General features: G+C 48.4%; 2 protein-coding genes across 6 annotated transcripts in view; both read right to left on the bottom strand.

The window, feature by feature from the left end:
* CRMP1 (collapsin response mediator protein 1) overlaps window positions 1-5,820 on the bottom strand; it is a 47,221-nt gene extending 41,401 nt beyond the window's left edge. Inside the window, exon 1 of one of the 2 annotated variants that reach the window (XM_081876268.1) lies at window positions 5,387-5,820. In XM_081876268.1, the coding sequence (XP_081732394.1) occupies window positions 5,387-5,773 (387 nt within the window). In that variant the 5' untranslated portion in view covers window positions 5,774-5,820. Of the gene's footprint in view, window positions 1-982; window positions 1,092-5,386 lie in introns of those variants that run through there. The other variant, XM_081876269.1, reaches the window with a different exon arrangement.
* A 5,052-nt stretch (window positions 5,821-10,872) lies between these two features.
* Window positions 10,873-16,705, bottom strand: part of JAKMIP1 (janus kinase and microtubule interacting protein 1) — a 69,237-nt gene continuing 63,404 nt past the window's right edge. For 2 of the 4 annotated variants that reach the window (XM_081876236.1, XM_081876238.1), the window contains 3 exons: window positions 13,082-13,147; window positions 12,179-12,223; window positions 10,875-11,111 (listed from right to left, as the gene is read on the bottom strand). In XM_081876236.1, coding sequence (XP_081732362.1) covers window positions 11,079-11,111; window positions 12,179-12,223; window positions 13,082-13,147 — 144 coding nt within the window. In that variant the 3' untranslated portion in view covers window positions 10,875-11,078. Of the gene's footprint in view, window positions 11,112-12,178; window positions 12,255-13,081; window positions 13,148-16,705 lie in introns of all 4 variants that reach the window. The other 2 variants (XM_081876239.1, XM_081876237.1) reach the window with 2 other exon arrangements.

The following is a 16,705-nucleotide window of genomic DNA, read 5'->3' as shown; positions in this document are numbered from 1 at the left end:
TCCCTCTCTCGCGGGGGGTGGGCGCCGAGGGAGGCGCCCCCAATGTCTTTTGCATGGGGGGGGGATGTGGGGCTGGCTGCTCCGCTTGGGAAAACCAAGGGCGCCTCAGTCCACGATGGACATCTAAGCTCCCTCGGAGCTCTTAGCCGCGCTGCTTAAGCCCCCTTGGCAGTGGCGTAGCGTGGGTTGTCAGCACCCGGGGCAAGGCAAGTAATTTGCACCCCCTAACCCGTGGATTTGCGCCCCCTAACCCTAACCCCCAGATGTTGCGGCCGGCCCCCCCTGCACCCCCCACGCTACGCCACTGGGCATAGCCCACCCAGTGGCGTAGCGTGGTTTGTCAGCACCCGGGGCAAGGCAAGTAATTTGCGCCCCCTAACCCATGGATATGCGCCCCCCAACCCGTGGATTTGCCCCCCCTAACCCTAACCCCCAGATGTTGCGCCCGGTGCAGCCGGCCCCCCCCCTGCACCCCCCACGCTATGCCACTGGGCATAGCCCACCCAGTGGCGTAGCGTGGGTTGTCAGCACCCGGGGCAAGGCAAGTAATTTGCGCCCCCTAACCCGTGGATTTGCGCCCCCTAACCCTAACCCCCAGATGTTGCGCCCGGTGCGGCCACTACGCCACTGCCCCTTTGGAAACCCCGCCTGGGATCCTATCCTGGAGACACCCGCCCCGCTCCCCCCCCCCCGCAGTTGCTCAGCCTGGCGGGGGCGGCTTCCCCCTTGCCCGGGCGCCCTGCAGGCGCGCGCCCGGCTCCCCGCGCTCTTTTGTTCTGCTTGGCCCGCCTGGCTGCGCGCCTCTGCAGCCCGCAAGCAGCGCTGCTGCCCCGTCGCGTCCCCAGAGGACGCCGCCAAGGCAGCCCTCTCCACACGCCCAGCCCTCCGGGCGCCACACGCGGCGTCGGCCCCGCAGGCGACCCGCCCCCCCCCCCCGCCCAGCGGACAAAGGGAGTCGGCCGCGCTGCCGGCTGCTGCTCACCGTGAGGCGCGGGATGCTCTTTTTGCCTTGGTGGCCAGACATGCCTCCGGCTGCGGAGAGGGGCGCGCCCGGCGGCGGCGGCGGCGGCGGCACAACAAAGCGCGGCGGCGGCGGCGGCGGCGCCGGCCGAGGAGTCGCCAGGCAGGCGGGCGGGCGGGGAGGGGCGCGGCGGATCGACGGAGAGGCTCCCCCCGCCCCGCCGGGAGGACGAGCTCCGTCTAGAGGCGGCCGCGGGGGCTGCAGCTGCCAAGGCCGCTTCCCCACCCAGGAAGCGCTTCCTCGGAGCCGGCCTGCCACTCGCGCGGCCGGAAAACGCCGCCTCCCGCTCGGGCCCCGGCCGGCGAAAAGGGCCCCGGCAGGGCCTGGCCCAGAGCGGGCGCGGCCATTGTGTGCCAGGCCAGCCACCCAAGAGTCCTGTCAGGTGCAGGAGGGCAGAGGAAGGAAGCGCCCTTTGCCCGAGAGGGGGAAAGGGTCAGGGCACGGGGCCCCGAGGCGAACCCCAAAAGGGCGCCTCCCCGCCAGGGAAGAACAGATGAGAGACAGCAGCGTAGCGTGGGTTGTCAGCACCCGGGGCAAGGCAAGTAATTTGCGCCCCTAACCCGGGGCAAGGCAAATAATTTGTGCCCCCTAACCCAGGGCAAGGCAAGTAATTTGCGCCCCTAACCCGGGGCAAGGCAAGTAACTTGCACCCCCTAACCCGGGGCAAGGCAAGTAATTTGCGCCCCTAACCCCTAACCTGCCGCCGCTGCCAGCTTCTTCTTGCTGCTGCCTGGGCTGGGGTATTTATGGTCAGGTACCCACGACGGCGGCAGCGGGTCCGTGTCAGGTGATCTGAGGCGAGTTGCCGCTGGCGCTGGCGCCCAAACGACGCCGCTTGCCCGGAGGAGGAGGAGGGCAGAGAGGCAAGGAAAATGCAACATGGTCCAGCAGCTGCTGCAGCAGCAGCGGCGGGGCTGTGAGGAGGGGCTGCCTGGCGCGCCCTCCGCGGCGAGCGCTGAGAGCCGCTGCCTGCCGGACACCTTCAGTCCGGACGCGCGTACAGCTCGTCGGTTCCGCGAGACATGGGGCTCTGCTACAGCCTGCGCCCGAGGCTCTTCGGCGACTCCGGAGGCGGCGAGCGCCCCCCCCAGATGTTGTGCCCGGTGCGGCTAGCCCCCCCTGCACCCCCCACGCTACGCCACTGATGCGCGAAGAGCTTCCTCGGGAACAAGCGGGGGAGGGGAAGAAGAAAGAGCAACTTCAGGATCTGCCAGATCTGACTTAGGGGTGGGCCGGCCCAGAAAGGTGTGCAAGAGGCTGGTGCTATTCTTAGCTGCTGCCATCATCACCCCATATTGTTCTGGGGTGCTTCACATCCCTCCGAAACCAGTTTGACCAGACATTGGACTGGAGGGGAAATCAGAGGCAGATATGCCCCCTTCAACCTCCTCAACTGTCTCTGGGCATCCAAAGGAACAGGACAGCCACCCGCCTTTTCAGCTGGTCCCACCAAAGGAGAACTAAACAGACCATCCTCTGTCTGCAAGAGCTTTTAAGCTGCCCTTTTGAGCACACAGAACCAAGTTACTGGAAGGCGTATACACACAAATAAAATTCGAAATAACTATGAGAACCAAGTAAACTGGCACATGTTTTCTGCAAAACCACATTTCATATGATGGGCAACAACAATGGGGTTGAGGAGACACATGTAACTAGCATGTATGTGTCATGATGACTAAACAACAGTTGAGGACTGCTTCTCTATGACTTTCCTAGCAATATGATGCTCACTGATGACAATTTCATATAGGAGGGAGACAAACTCTCTCCCATGCCATTCACTTCTTAAAACACAGTTCTGTGCAGTTTCTAACAGCCAGCTTCAAGACATAACTGAAAACTAGTACTTTGGCCACAGTATTAACTCAGTTCACTTTTTCTTCCTCTCATATTTTCATAGCACCAGGTTGGTTATCTTAAATCTAGAACTCTGGTTTTTCTAGGGTTCTAAATCAGGAAAGGGAAAGCATATATGGACAGAGTAGGGTCCTGCTCCTGAAATTATTGCTCCAACTTGTGGAAGGCAACAAGGGGCCAGAGCTAACATGCCCATCCCTGCTTTCCCTTACTGCCTGAGGGATGTGGAGTGCCCAAACAGAATTATGTTCTTCATTATCCTACGCAAAGGATTGTATCCAGTGCTAGTCCTACTCAGACTAGACCCATTCAAGTTGGTGGACATGATTAATTTAGGTCCATTAATTTCAGTGGGTCTGTAATATTGTGAAGAAACAGATCCTGGATATTTAGAGGGTGGATCATGGTGCATGGCAATGGCAGGCAAGTCCAACCAGCCTATTTGGTGAGCATATTATGGGATGTTTGGACTGTTATAAGCTTGGCTAACTGCAGTCACAATGGGTTTCAGTAGGGATAGTGGGAAACATCTTTCCCTTTAATTTCCCGCATGCCAAGAACAAATTATGGCCTTGAAAAAGTGATACATTTCTGAAGGCTTCAATATCTGGAAGAATTCCAATAATGACCTTGCTCAAAAGGTTTTGCTACAATTTTACAGTCTTCCCTTTCTCCAGTGTTCATTGCAATGCACAGCTGAAGACATACAGATGTCGGCAGGTCACAAATCACTAGCAAGTTTTCTTGTACAATAATAAAACAATGCCATTCTTTCAACAGCTTCCATTTCTGATCAAATCCTTGAAAAATACTTGATTTTTCATTTGGGGGAGGAGATAACAGTAAATATCTGCATGTATATGAATGATATTAGGGTTTGTGAACTAACCTTCCCAAGTCTTGCATGCCATGACAACTAAACGCTAGATGTTCTTCCTTAACAAAAGGTTACTAGGCAGCCAATCAACACGGGTTTCTTGATCAGCTCATTAGTCATCGTCCCCACCATCCGCTCGCAACCCCCATAACCAAACTTGACTGAGTGTTTCGATGCTCCAGTGACTCCAAATAGAAATTAGCTAACTGCTCAGCTTTTCTGAAAGAAAGGTCAAGCAGAGCACAGAGAAGCCATTGCCCACTGATGAGCTCAGAAAAGCTGGAACTGCACAACCAGAACTCCAGATGAAAACTGTCGGACTCTTACCGAACACGAAGCATGGGTACCACCCCCCACAAAATTTAAAATTTGGTTTAATATTTGGACTTTGTGATATGTATTGATATAATTTGGAATAATTAATATGATATGATTGGTTTGGTAAATGGAAATTTAATAAAAATTATTTACAAAAAAAAAGAAAACTGTCTGACTTTACAGAATTCAAAACTTCTTGAATTTGCAGGGCTTGCAACTGCTTGAGTTACTACCTAAACTGTTAGCCACAGAGATCAGATACAGTGCTTTAAAAGAGACAGTTCCCCAACACACATGTGTGGCAGCCGTGCAGAGATAAGTTGATGTAAGTAATCATGGAAAGAGAAACTGATACTGACACACTTCAGCCATAGGGCATTCATATTCAGAGCATTTGCACACAAGTTCTTAGCACCTGCATGCACATCTGACTGCCCTAGGTAAGCACCCTCCACAGAATAGCTTTCTTCCAGACTTGCAAAGGAAGGGGATTGTTGGCTGTCCTTGGCTGTTGGCATTCTATCTTGAGAGAGAATGGACTGCAGCTCCGGGGGTGAAGTCAAATCCTGCATTAGCAGCACGGAAACGACCTCCCATTGATACAAGCCTGGGCAGTGTGTATATGGAGGCAGTGGCGTAGCGTGGGTTGTCAGCACCCGGGGCAAGGCAAGTAATTTGCGCCCCCTAACCCATGGATTTGCGCCCCCTAACCCATGGATTTGCGCCCCCTAACCCTAACCCCCAGATGTTGCGCCACGTGCGGCCGGACCCCCCTGCACCCCCCACGCTACACCACTGTATGGAGGTCCTGGCTGTCCTGATGGCAAGACCCCCCTCTAGACCTCTCTGATGTGGTCCATCATGATGATATGGCTGTTTTGTATTAGTGGGCACTGTGGGTTTTGATTGAATTTGCATTTTGAATCGCTTTGACTGTCACTCAGAGTCCTTTGGTTATGAGACGACAGCTAGATAGAGAAGCAAATAAAATCAGATTTCAGCGGGGACACACTTTTTACAGTATATTCATGACACATGCTAGCTAAGGGCCAAGGTTACGTTTGATGATGCGGTTTGATGACCGCATTTCCCACCGCATTCCTCCTGGAGTGACATCCTTTGCCCCGGGGAACCCAGCCCGCCGCTCCCCGCTCTCCTCCTCGGGCGCTGGGTTGGCCTGGCTGCTGCTGCTGCTGCTGCCGGCGCCGCCGGGCCTGGTGCGCGTCTCCTCCTCCTCCTCCCCCCCGATTCCGCAGCGAGGCCTGCAGGGGGAGCCGCGACTCGGGCGGGCGGCGCCTGCTGGGCCTTACCTTGCCATTGTGGGCGCCGCGCAGCAGCGGCTCCTTGCCGGCCGGGTAGCGGATCTCGACGCCGGGCGCGCGGGCCTCCCTGTCGCCGCTGGGCGAGCTGACCACCGAGCCCGAGATCTCGCTGACGTCGCTGGCCGTCTCGCTGTAGTTGTCTCCGCCGGCGCCGCCGTCCAGCAGGTCGTGGCGGCTGCCGCTGCGCGGGGTGCGCGAGCCCTTGCGGCCCACGCTGTAGGCGTCGAAGTCGATGGTCTTGTTCTCGTAGGCGCCCTCCACCGAGGCGAACATGCCGCCGTACTTCTGGCGGGGCGTCTGCGCCGTGGTGCCCGGCCGCGCCAGGTAGACCGGCAGGTCGTCCTCCGTGTTCCAGATCCGCTTCCTCTCGGCCATCCTGGCGCCACGGGGCGGGGGCCGCACGCACGCCCGGCCCGCCGGGCCCTTCGCGCCTTGCCAGGAGAAGCCGAGCGCTCCTCTTCCCCGGCCGCCGGGAACACGTGAAAGAAAGTACAAAGGACGAGGCGGCGGGGAGGGGGCTGGAGAAGCGGCGCGGGCGAATGGGAAGCGGCCAGCCGAGGCGGCGTCAGCAGCAGGGATTGCAGCGCCGCAGCCCGGCCCGGCTGGGAGGCGGAAGGTGGCGCGCAGAAGCAGCGCACGCTGCCGGACGCCGGGCGCCCCGATCCTCGCCTCTCTCCGGGGCAGGGGCTTCCCGGACGCCGAGCGCAAGGCCAAGCCGGCGCGCCTCCCGCCTCCAAGCGGCTGCCAGGCTCCGGGGACTCGCGGGCGGCCAAGGGGCGTCTCGGCCGCGCCCCGCCCCTGCGCGCCCAGGGAGCTGTCCGTTCAGCACCACGGAACAGCCGCCGCCGCCGCTTCGCAGGGAAGAGCGAAACTGCCGGCCGAGAAAGAGCTCTGGGTTGGCCCAAGGCAAGGGCGCGCTTCGGGGGTGGGCGCAAGAGTCACGCCTCTGCAGTGGCTGGGAGCCCGCGCTCTCTCGGCATTCCCCAGGCCTCTCCTCCGCTCTTCTGGGTCGCTATGGGAAGGGTTAGCGGAGCGCCCAGTAAGGGCTTGCAGGGGAGAAAGACGGAGAGAGGCTGCGAGAGTTGCAGGAGGAAAAAGGGGGAAAAGGAAGGGAGGAGGCAGAAGGCGAAGCAACCAGCGCAGCAAGGAAGGCAGACGGACTGATCGAGGAGAAAGCGGGGAGGCGAGGCAGAGTAGGGACCCGACGCTAGGGTGCCATGCAGCCTGCATGGCCTTGGCACCGAAATTTGTGGGTGCCCAGCCCCTTTATGGGGAATTTTGTGGGTGCTCGGGCCCCCAGGCCCCCAGGGCGCTGGCATCCATGCTGCCGAGGAAGGCACTAGCGGAGAACAAGAAGCAAACTGTTCGAGTTTCTGGTCCATGCTCTCCCGGCTGTGGAGGCACGGATACAGATTCTTGCCAATCTGCTTTCTAAAGGTGACTATTGACAGTTCTGCAGCCTGTATTCCGCAGTCAGAGCTAGCTTCGGGTAGGTGGGAATAGCCAATTTTCTTTCAGCTTTTGATAATCATACAAAAAATGCAGGCATGTGGATGCAACAAATGAGGGGCAAAAGGGTGTCTTCTTCAAATATTAAATTATTAGTTTCCTTTGAAAAATTACATCATGTCAGCCAGTCTTTTGTATTCACAGCAGAAACCAATGTATGCTTACTCAAAAGTCAATCTCATTATGTTCAGTTGGGCTTAGCTGCCTTCCCAGGGTCTCTATAAAATTAATCTAAGGATTGAACATTGGAGGCAACTTATCTTTTGGGGTATGTATGTGTGGACATTGCAAGGCAGCACACAATGAATACTAGGGCAGGATGGCTTGCTTTGAACTATTTCCAACTATATATATTTTACATTTTATTTCTTTCCATTAATCTGTTGGAGATAAATGTGTTGTACACGATCCTTTCCCCCAAGCATTTTTTCCTCACAACAATCCTGCGAGGTAGGCTAGACTGTGACGCTCTGGTTACAGAACTCTCTCACCAGGAAAGCTTACCTACAGCCATTTTATTATCTTTCACCTTGCCTCCAAATTCTTGCCCTCTAGTACAACCACACCATAGGCGGACATACGATCCAATCTCTGAACATCTCCACCAACACCCTGGGGAAGCATATATTATATTATCTTTTAGGTATTGGATTCGGAAGTGTGCCGATGTTTGAGGAGGCCCTGAACCAGGTCCCTTCAGGGGGCTTCTCTGCCCCTGCCATCCCACTGCTCTCCCTCCCTGCTAGCTGGATGGATGGGAGGCAGGCAGGTGATGGCACAGAGGTTGGCTGGCAGATGCTACACTGGGCTAGCTAGCTCCCCTGAAGTTCCAGTAGCCTGTAATTTTATATTTTTTTAAATTGCTAATCCCAAGGGAAGAGAGGCAAGGAGATCTACCCATCAAATGCCAGCTCTGCATGGGGCCCTTTGGGTCGACCAGGGTGCCAGATGTCTGGCCCTAGCAGTTCCGCTGATTCAGATGAGGCATTTTCATTTTCTCAGGGATTTTAATAATTTGCATTTTATGTATTGGAACAATGCTATACTTTAAAAACACTGGGAATAAGTAATATCTGTGTTTCTTAATAGCTGAACATCATTACTGTTCCTTGTTTTAATTTGCATTGCAAACTGTTCTAGAATAAATACTTTATTTATTGATGTCTGACATTTACCGTATTATCCTGCCTCTCCTCCATCACGGAACCCAAGTGCCATACATAGGCTTTCCAGGCAGTCACAGATAAGATGAAGAGCCGTACATACTTACTTTAAAAAAATAATATAAAAAATTGCCTACCTGGTATGAAAGTTGTAGACATTGTGCAACAGGAGGATAGCCAGGTACTATTAAGGAAGGACTAGAAGAACCACTGTGCAGACTTGCATTAGGAACTCTGCCAGGGGGTTGTGTATAACTTTGTAAATAAAGTTAACATCATCTGCATGGAGCCTGAATTCAGCAGTCAATATGCAACAGATAAAACAATAAGGGTCCCCTTCTCCAAGGTTCATGGCTCAGCAGAGATCTGATTCCAAGTTGAAGTCCAGCCTGCATTCACCACGACTCAGTTTTGCCAATTCAGGTAGCAACCAATTGTTGCAAAAGGAAGAAGAAGAGGAGTTTGGACTTGATATCTGACCTTTCACTCCCCTTAAGGAGTCTCAAAGCGGCTAACCAATCTCTTTTCCCTTCCTCCCCCACAATAAACACTCTGTGAGGTCAGTGAGGCTGAGAGACGTCAGAGAAGTGTGACTATCCCAAGGTCACCCAGCAGCTGCATGTGGAGGAGCGGAGACGCGAACCCGGTTCACCAGATTACGAGTCCACCACCACTACACCATATAACAACAATACGGTGGTTCAATCATATTGAAGGGTTGGTTTAAAAAATAATAATTCTAGAATAATGCTCCAAATCAGCTAAACATTTTTCTTCAACCTTTAGTCTAAGGTTCTTTACTCTCATATACAGTGGTACCTCGGGTTACATACGCTTCAGGTTACATACGCTTCAGGTTACAGACTCCGCTAACCCAGAAATAGTACCTCGGGTTAAGAACTTTGCTCCAGGATGAGAACACAAATTGTGCTCCAGCGGCGCAGTGGCAGCGGGAGGCCCCATTAGCTAAAGTGGTGCTTCAGGTTAAGAACAGTTTCAGGTTAAGAACAGACCTCCGGAACAAATTAAGTACTTAACCCGAGGTACCACTGTATAATGCTTTTGTAACATACCTGCTTCCCAAGTTGCCCAGTAACATTTTCTGCAGAGTATAGACTTCTAGATTTTTAAGCAAAAACACACATTTTACTTGTGCTTGTAAGTTGATTCCCAAAGCTGCAATTAAAACTTTTGAGGCTGATCTAATAAGCTTTATTCAAGGCTATTTTTTTCTTCTTGTGAACAACACTGCCAATGAGTTACTATTTCAGATTACTTCTCACAGCCCTTTTTGTGACAAGAATATATTTCTTGGCAGATTTGTTATTGTACTATATCCACCACTGCATAGATAATTCCAATTTCCATTTTCCACATAAAGTTGGCCAATCCTACTTTTCCTATGTAGGTCATGCTCAACTCAAAGTTTGTGGGTTGTTGGTTTAATAAGCTCATATTAATACCACTGTACTTCTGTCTTTGGTGGTGGGGGATGGATATGTCAACAAGTTTTTTTAATAAAAAAAACCACTCCTCTCTCCCAACATCACATGAATTTAACCACTTTAAGATCATTTCTGACTTATTAGCATGATTGCTGCATGTTTTCTATATTTCTGGATTGGTATTATGAAAATATTTTTGCATTTGAGTCTTTACTCTTTTTTTAGGTTATTGCTTTCCCTTTAGCTAGCTTTGTACTTTTTAATGGCTAAGAAGATTTATCCTGTTCTTTGCAGTTCATCTTTAATTAGAGTTAAATCTATGTGTAACTAATTAAACCAGATACAAAAAGTTATTTGAATTCATCCAAGAAATACTCCTAATATCCCATATGGCTATCTTTGTACAATCTTTTGTCAAGAAACATTCCCAATAAGAGATTTTTTTTTTTTTTTTTTGCTATTTTAACTTTTCTTAAAGGTGAAGAAAGTGTATCTCTATTACCAATGCTGTAAAAATACATACATGACATTTTCTTCTGTGCCAAACATTGTGGGTCTTCATATTTTAACCCATCCTCATTTTTTTGTTTGACTAGAACTTTTTTAATATACTGTAAATGGTCAATATTGTAAATCCATATAAATGGGGTTATGGCCAGGTTTTTCCCTACCCTGGCAGTATTAAGGTGCTCTATTTAACATGTTGTGTTTCTTTGAATGCTTCTTTCAGTAATCATTCTTTCATCCTCAGTTTTTCTAGCTCCAAACTACACAACAGCTTAAACTTCAACTGAGAGGTTTTTTTCTCTCATTTCATCATAGTAGGCTTGTCCAGAATTTTAGTTGTTAATACTCAACTTCCCCAGTCAAACACTTTCCAGAAAATAAATTTTGTTTCTGAGATCATGATAATCTCTTTGCAAGCATTTCAGTTTTCACAGAACTTCTAAGTTCTTCTTCTTCTAACACAGGAGTTGCCTCAATCCGCCTGGCCATTCTCTCCTCCTGGTGTCATTTCTCCCTTTCTTGGTAACGTCCAGTCTTTGTAAGTTGGAGTTAGCTTTATCAAAGGGAAATCTGAGTTCTTTAATTCGTTCCATTCTTGTAGTAGCTCTCACTCTAGATTGAACCAGCACTGCTTCTTTGCACTGAAAGCTCTAGTGCAGATGTCTTTATGTGAAACGAAGACTGTGCTTTTGAGATCATGCAACTGGGTACAAAAAGGTAGGTGACTAACAATAACACTCACAGAGGTAGACATAGTTCAGACTGCTGTCAATAATGGCCCCTGCATTTTTATTCATTGTTTTGTATATAAATATAATAAATAATAATAAATAATTTACTTGTCTCAAAAGTGCACTAAGTTTCTTAGTGTGTGCTGGCTTATATCAACTTATCAAATAATTCCAGTTTATAGCTATAATTTTATAAAATACCTAGAGGAACCCAAATAGCCCACAGCTTAACATATAAATACAAACAGTTGCAAACTGCATCAAGGAAAAATAAAGAGACTTTGACTTTGAACTGCTTGTACAGTTTTGAAATTTGCACACAAATTCATTGGTTCAATCCAAAGGCCCTTTTCATACCCTAAGGAAGAGAGAGAATATAACAGATAGCAAGTAAGTTCATTGTTATGCACAATTTCAAAAATCTTTTAGGCTTCTTTCTTCTAATATATGTCCAAAGTTGAAACTGCAAAAAAATTTCTTAGATATTTAAAAGTAATTAATTGGTAAGATCATCTAATTCAAGAACAAATAGATACAGGAATTCATCCTGCACCTTTTTTTGCAATACTCCTGAGACAAGCAAGTTAGATTAGACTAGATGAACCTTTGGGGTTCCTTTCAACTTTACAATTCTATGACGTTTGAAAGCCAGCTATACAAGTAAGAGTGCCACATATTACTGTTCAAAAGCAATTCCTCCTAATGTGCTAAGAGTGCCACATATTACTGTTCAAAAGCAATTCCTCCTAATGTGCTACTTTAAAAGGGGGGGGGGAAGGCTGGGGACTGATATTTGTCAAAATCCCAGCAAACTGATTTCCAGTGTGTTGCTAATTAACAGCTACTAGCTATCAAACAGAAGTGCCTGGCATGCTCTGGTCCATGGGGTCACGAAGAGTCGGACACGACTAAACGACTAAACAACAAAAGCTATCAAACACATACTGTTGTTGTTGTTGTTTAGTCGTTTAGTCATGTCCGACTCTTCGTGACCCCATGGACCAGAGCACGCCAGGCACTCCTGTCTTCCACTGCCTCCCACAGTTTGGTCAGACTCATGTTTGTAGCTTCGAGAACACTGTCCAACCATCTCGTCCTCTCATTCCTCGTTAGTATAGTGGTAAGTATCCCCGCCTGTCACGCAGGAGACCGGGGTTCGATTCCCCGACGGGGAGACCAATATAACGTGATCCACCTGGAGGAGGAACTGGCAAGCCACTCCAGTATCCCTGCCAAGAAAACTCCATGGACAAACACATACTATATAGTACTAATTGTGAGAATTACCTTGCGTAAGCTAAGCCACGAAAAACACATTTTTATTTCATATTTCTGCCTTTTATGGACATTCCAAAAAGGAGATCTTCAAAAATTAACAAAATCTAACAACAAATTAGCTTTGTAAAAGAAAATAATAATACCAACCATATATCCTTTCGCTGTAGATTCATCAAGACCACAGGATGAATGCTAATGAGAAAAACAGAAAAAGAAACAAAAACTATAAAGTAAGGTCAAAAAGAAAAGAAAAAGAAGAAGAAAAAAGATGTAAGATATGCAATATTGATTCAGCGGTATCAAACCTCAGATTGCTAGAACATTATTTTTAAAAATGCAGTGGGCCATACTATACTGCTTTTCATAATTTGCATATGTTTTCATGAATCAGGAGAAATAAATCAATTGATGACAATGTTAGCAATTTCCTAGCAACATTCACATTCCTAAATATGCAATGCTGGCAAATCCCACAGAATGGAACTAGACAAATCTGTCCATTCTAACACTGCAGTCTCTTGGGTGTGCCTTATGTGTGTGGGGTCTAAGACCTGTGTGTTGTTGCACCATCTTGCCCCATACAAAATGGCTTCTTTGTCCCATACAGAAGAGCTGCTTTGCAAAAAGCGTGCAATGCAAGTTCTAGTTCTACCTGATCCACCTATTTTATCTATGACAGGATTGTTGATGTCCTACTTCTACCACATTACAAGTAACTCGCATCTTATGCTCATTATATTTGCACATTTGCAGCTTTACATGGACCACCAAAAATAATTAAATGAATGTCACACATGTGGGGAAAGGGGGCGGGAAAGCGGGGGGAGGGAAATGGCCAGCAATCCCATCAGCTATTGAGAGAGTGGTTGGGTGTAGTTGGAGAGTCAGTGGAGTGTGGGGAGAGAGTGGAGGATAAGATGCGAGTTACCTGGACTTAGAAGAATTCTAATGACAGTGTGCATTTTTCCAAAACAGATTAAAATCTGAAGCTAAAAAGAAATACTGAGAAGTCCAGAATTTACAGTATTGATTGGTTTGAGAATAAACTACCTTTTCCTCAATTTCTTTGAGTTGCCGCTTCTGAAGTTCAATTTTCTCTTCTAGCTCTCGAATTCTCTGGAATAAACAGGAACATTTTTTTTTCAAGGTAAAAAGGCATTTCCTATAGGTTGTCAAACAATATCCAGCTTTTTCACACTCGAGAGCAGGGTCCGCCAACATAGTGCCCCAGATGTGCCTGGGCTCTGATTCCCATCTGCCCCAGCCAGCAGGGCCAATGGCCAGGGATGATGGGGCTTGGGAGCCCTGCAACATTTGGAGGGGGCACCAGGTTGGCTATCCCTAAAATACAGCAACCAACCACCTGAAAAAAATTGAGATCTGCTTCAAAGCTCTGTACTAGAATTCAAAAGACGAACACAAGAACCACTGGGAGCCAGTGTGGTGTAGTGGTTAAGAGCGGTAGTCTCCTAATCTGGGGAACCGGGTTCGCGTCTCCACTCCTCCACATGCAGCTGCTGGGTGACCTTGGGCCAGTCACACTTCTGTGAAGTCTCTCAGCCCCACTCACCTCACAGAGTGTTTGTTGTGGGGGAGGAAGGGAAAGGAGAATGTTAGCCGCTTTGAGACTCCTTAAAGGGAGTGAAAGGCGGGATATCAAATCCAAACTCTTCTTCTTCTTCTTCTTCTTCTTCTTCTAAACCTAACACACTGGACCAAAACATGACACCTTTTCCTTGTTACTCTTCCACTGAGGTTTGACCAAAGCATAGGCAAAATCACAGCAGAAGCTTTTGAGTTCTTAGAAAAAAAAATTCAAAAAAGGAGCCACTCTAGAAACTGTGTAGTCGGTTAGTTCCTGGGTCCCATGGAGGCGAGAGGGAGGAGGAAGCCAGTGCAGACCTGAAGGCTAAGCAGAGCTCCCTATCATTCCCAAATAAAGCTGCTCATGTTTGAGTTTGCCTGGAGTCTGTTTCTAAGGATGGCAGCTCAGTGGATTCCTGAAATCAACTAAAGTAGAAGGAAAATTAAGAATTTGGGATTATTCCAATCTGCCAAATTCAGAAGGTGATCTCTGCCACAGCTTCTTTTAATGTCCAGTCTCTTAAGCCATTTATATTTTCAACACTAGGGGAGTGGCCTAGATGGTAGTGCAGATTTTAGTGCCTCATAACAGTCTCAGGATGAAATAATATACCTGAAGAGGAGTAAACACCCTGACGTACTTAATGCGAGACCAAGTAGATGAAATTCTGCTCTCACTTGAGCCGAGTCAAGATCATCTGAAGAAATATGACAAAGTCATTGGAAGATTGGAGAGGCATTCCAGCGGGCCACCAGGGAATCAGCTGAAAGGCCATCAGCATGGGATAAAACATCCCCTATCACTCTCTGGAAACCATTTGGATTCATTAAGCGGCGGGGCAGATCATCCAAATCTGTCCCACCTCCGTGCAGAGGGCAGGGGCGCCGACTTATAAAAAATTTTGGGGGGGCGGGGGCCCATACCGACTTATAAAAAATATTGGGGGGGCCCAAGACCTCCAAACCACTGCTGCTGGGGGAACGAAAGGGGCGAGCCCCGGGCTGCCCCGACCTTAAGGGAACCTGTGAGGGCCCGCCCTTTGCGGCAGCCGATTGGCTGCCGCCGTGGGCGGTGAATATTAATGAGCTAGGGGGAATCCCTGCTTCTCGCGGGGCTGACGCCAGCCCCGCGAGATTGTTGATGGGTCGAGAGCCCGCAACCCCACCCCCTCTCTAGATCGGGAGTGGCTTTGTTTTAACTCATTACTGAATGTATTTTAAAAGGTAACTATCGTCAAACAAGGAAAATAAAAAATACCAACATAATTTTGTGATTTTACAAAGCATAATATAACTAATAATTTTCTTAAATTATTGGGGGGGCAGAGCCCCCCCAAACGAATTTTTGAGGGGGCTCGGGCCCCCTCAGGCCCCATGGAGTCGGCGCCTATGGCAGAGGGGAAGGGTTGCGGAGAAGTCCAGTGTAAAAAGCTGAGCTAGGGGTTCTGCCCACCAATCTATGAATGTCTTAAATAATTCTATTGATAGACCATCTAGCCCTGGTGATTTGCCCGGTTTCAAACTATTAATTATCTCTCTAATTTCCTCCACTTTCACCCTTGGTCACTCCTTTAGTTTATCTGGTTTGTTATCGTTGGTCTCCTTTCCACAAAATTTACTACGTTGATCATTAAATATGGATATGAAGTACCAAGACCATTTAGATTTTGCAAAAATAAGTCAATGCAGTGGGTCAAGGGGAGAGGGTCAAGGGACAGCAACAGGGCACCCATGGGGGCAGCAGTGCCCATAAAGAAGATAGAAGCCAGAAGCAAAAGGAACAAAGAAGGTTGCAACAGAAACTGCCCATGGGAATAGTCTAAAAAGTTAACACTGTGAGTCAAGAGGACAGATGCCTGTAGCGCAAAGGGAAGAGAAAACAGAAAATAAAATGGCCCAGCTAAAGATTCTGTATATTATAATTGCAATAAAAAGGGGCAATTTGCAAAGGTATGTTTTGCAGGTTCAGCAATCCCGTTAACTCTATTTAAATTAAAGTTCAAGAAGAGCCTCTTAAAATCTGACAAAAATCTGAGTAGAAACCGTGAAATGTTCAGAACTATTTTCCGGAGTAAAAGCAAGGAAATCAAAGAAATTATTTATGTGCTGGATAAACTTGTTGGGACTAAGAGCATGTGAAGACGTGAGGAAGGTTATATCAACCATAAAGTCAAGGGATCGACTGGAGGTGTGCTGGTCCAGGACCCCAGGATTTAACAATTGATTGGCTGTTTCTAGAGTTGAAGGTGATCAAAAAGGGGGCAGTGGCAACAACTAACAGATTGTAAGACCCAACTGCAGGGCTGTTGTGCAGGTTTGGGTACTGAAGGGGGAAGGGGCTGTGAGAAGCTCTCTTGAGTGTAGGACAGTAGCTGAAAGTCTGTTTAGAAGGACAGCTTCTATTTGACAAGATCCTATAGAAATAATCCCCAAGAGTTCCATGAAACGGAGCTACAGCAAAGGTCACTGTCTGACAATGAGGAGATCCGATCATCACCACAGAGACAACCAAAGGAGGAACAACTATAGAGACCTGGTGAGCTGGAATCTCCACCATCATCCTGATGAACCAGGAGTGGTTGGGAAGTGAGGCCACCACAGCAGATGGACTTGTAAATCTGAAACAGATCCCAAAGGGGGAAGGGATCATACTGGAGCTAAAATGAAACAGGGCGATTTGTTAATTCCTGTGAAGATAAGTGGAAGGAGAAATCCAGTGTGTACCTGGAGGCCACAGAGTAAGCAGGGCTCCCTTTCTATTATACTTAAATAAAGCTGTTCATGTTTGAGTTTATCTTCAGTGGTTGGAGTCTGTTTCTAAGCTTCTTGCCTTCATTTTATTGCACAGCATATCCAAATGTAAGTTCATTACTTTGGAGCTACAACAATTTTCCAAAAAGTAGTCCAACCCATTCATATGTGCAGTGCAGTGATATGTGACCTTGACAAGGACCTTCAATGTCACTTTACATCCTGTAAAATTGATCTGGCATGGGCACCATTTAGCTCATTGGCACCATTAATTTATTTTGCTGAAGCACTTTCTGGATGTTGTCCGAACTACTATAATACAAAACTGGAGGTTTAGCA

This window comes from Podarcis erhardii, assembly GCF_964252035.2.
Source record: "Podarcis erhardii genome assembly, chromosome: 9".
NCBI lineage: Eukaryota > Metazoa > Chordata > Lepidosauria > Squamata > Lacertidae > Podarcis > Podarcis erhardii.
Note: the sequence above shows the minus strand (reverse complement) of the source record. Positions and strands in the feature narration are given on the sequence as shown.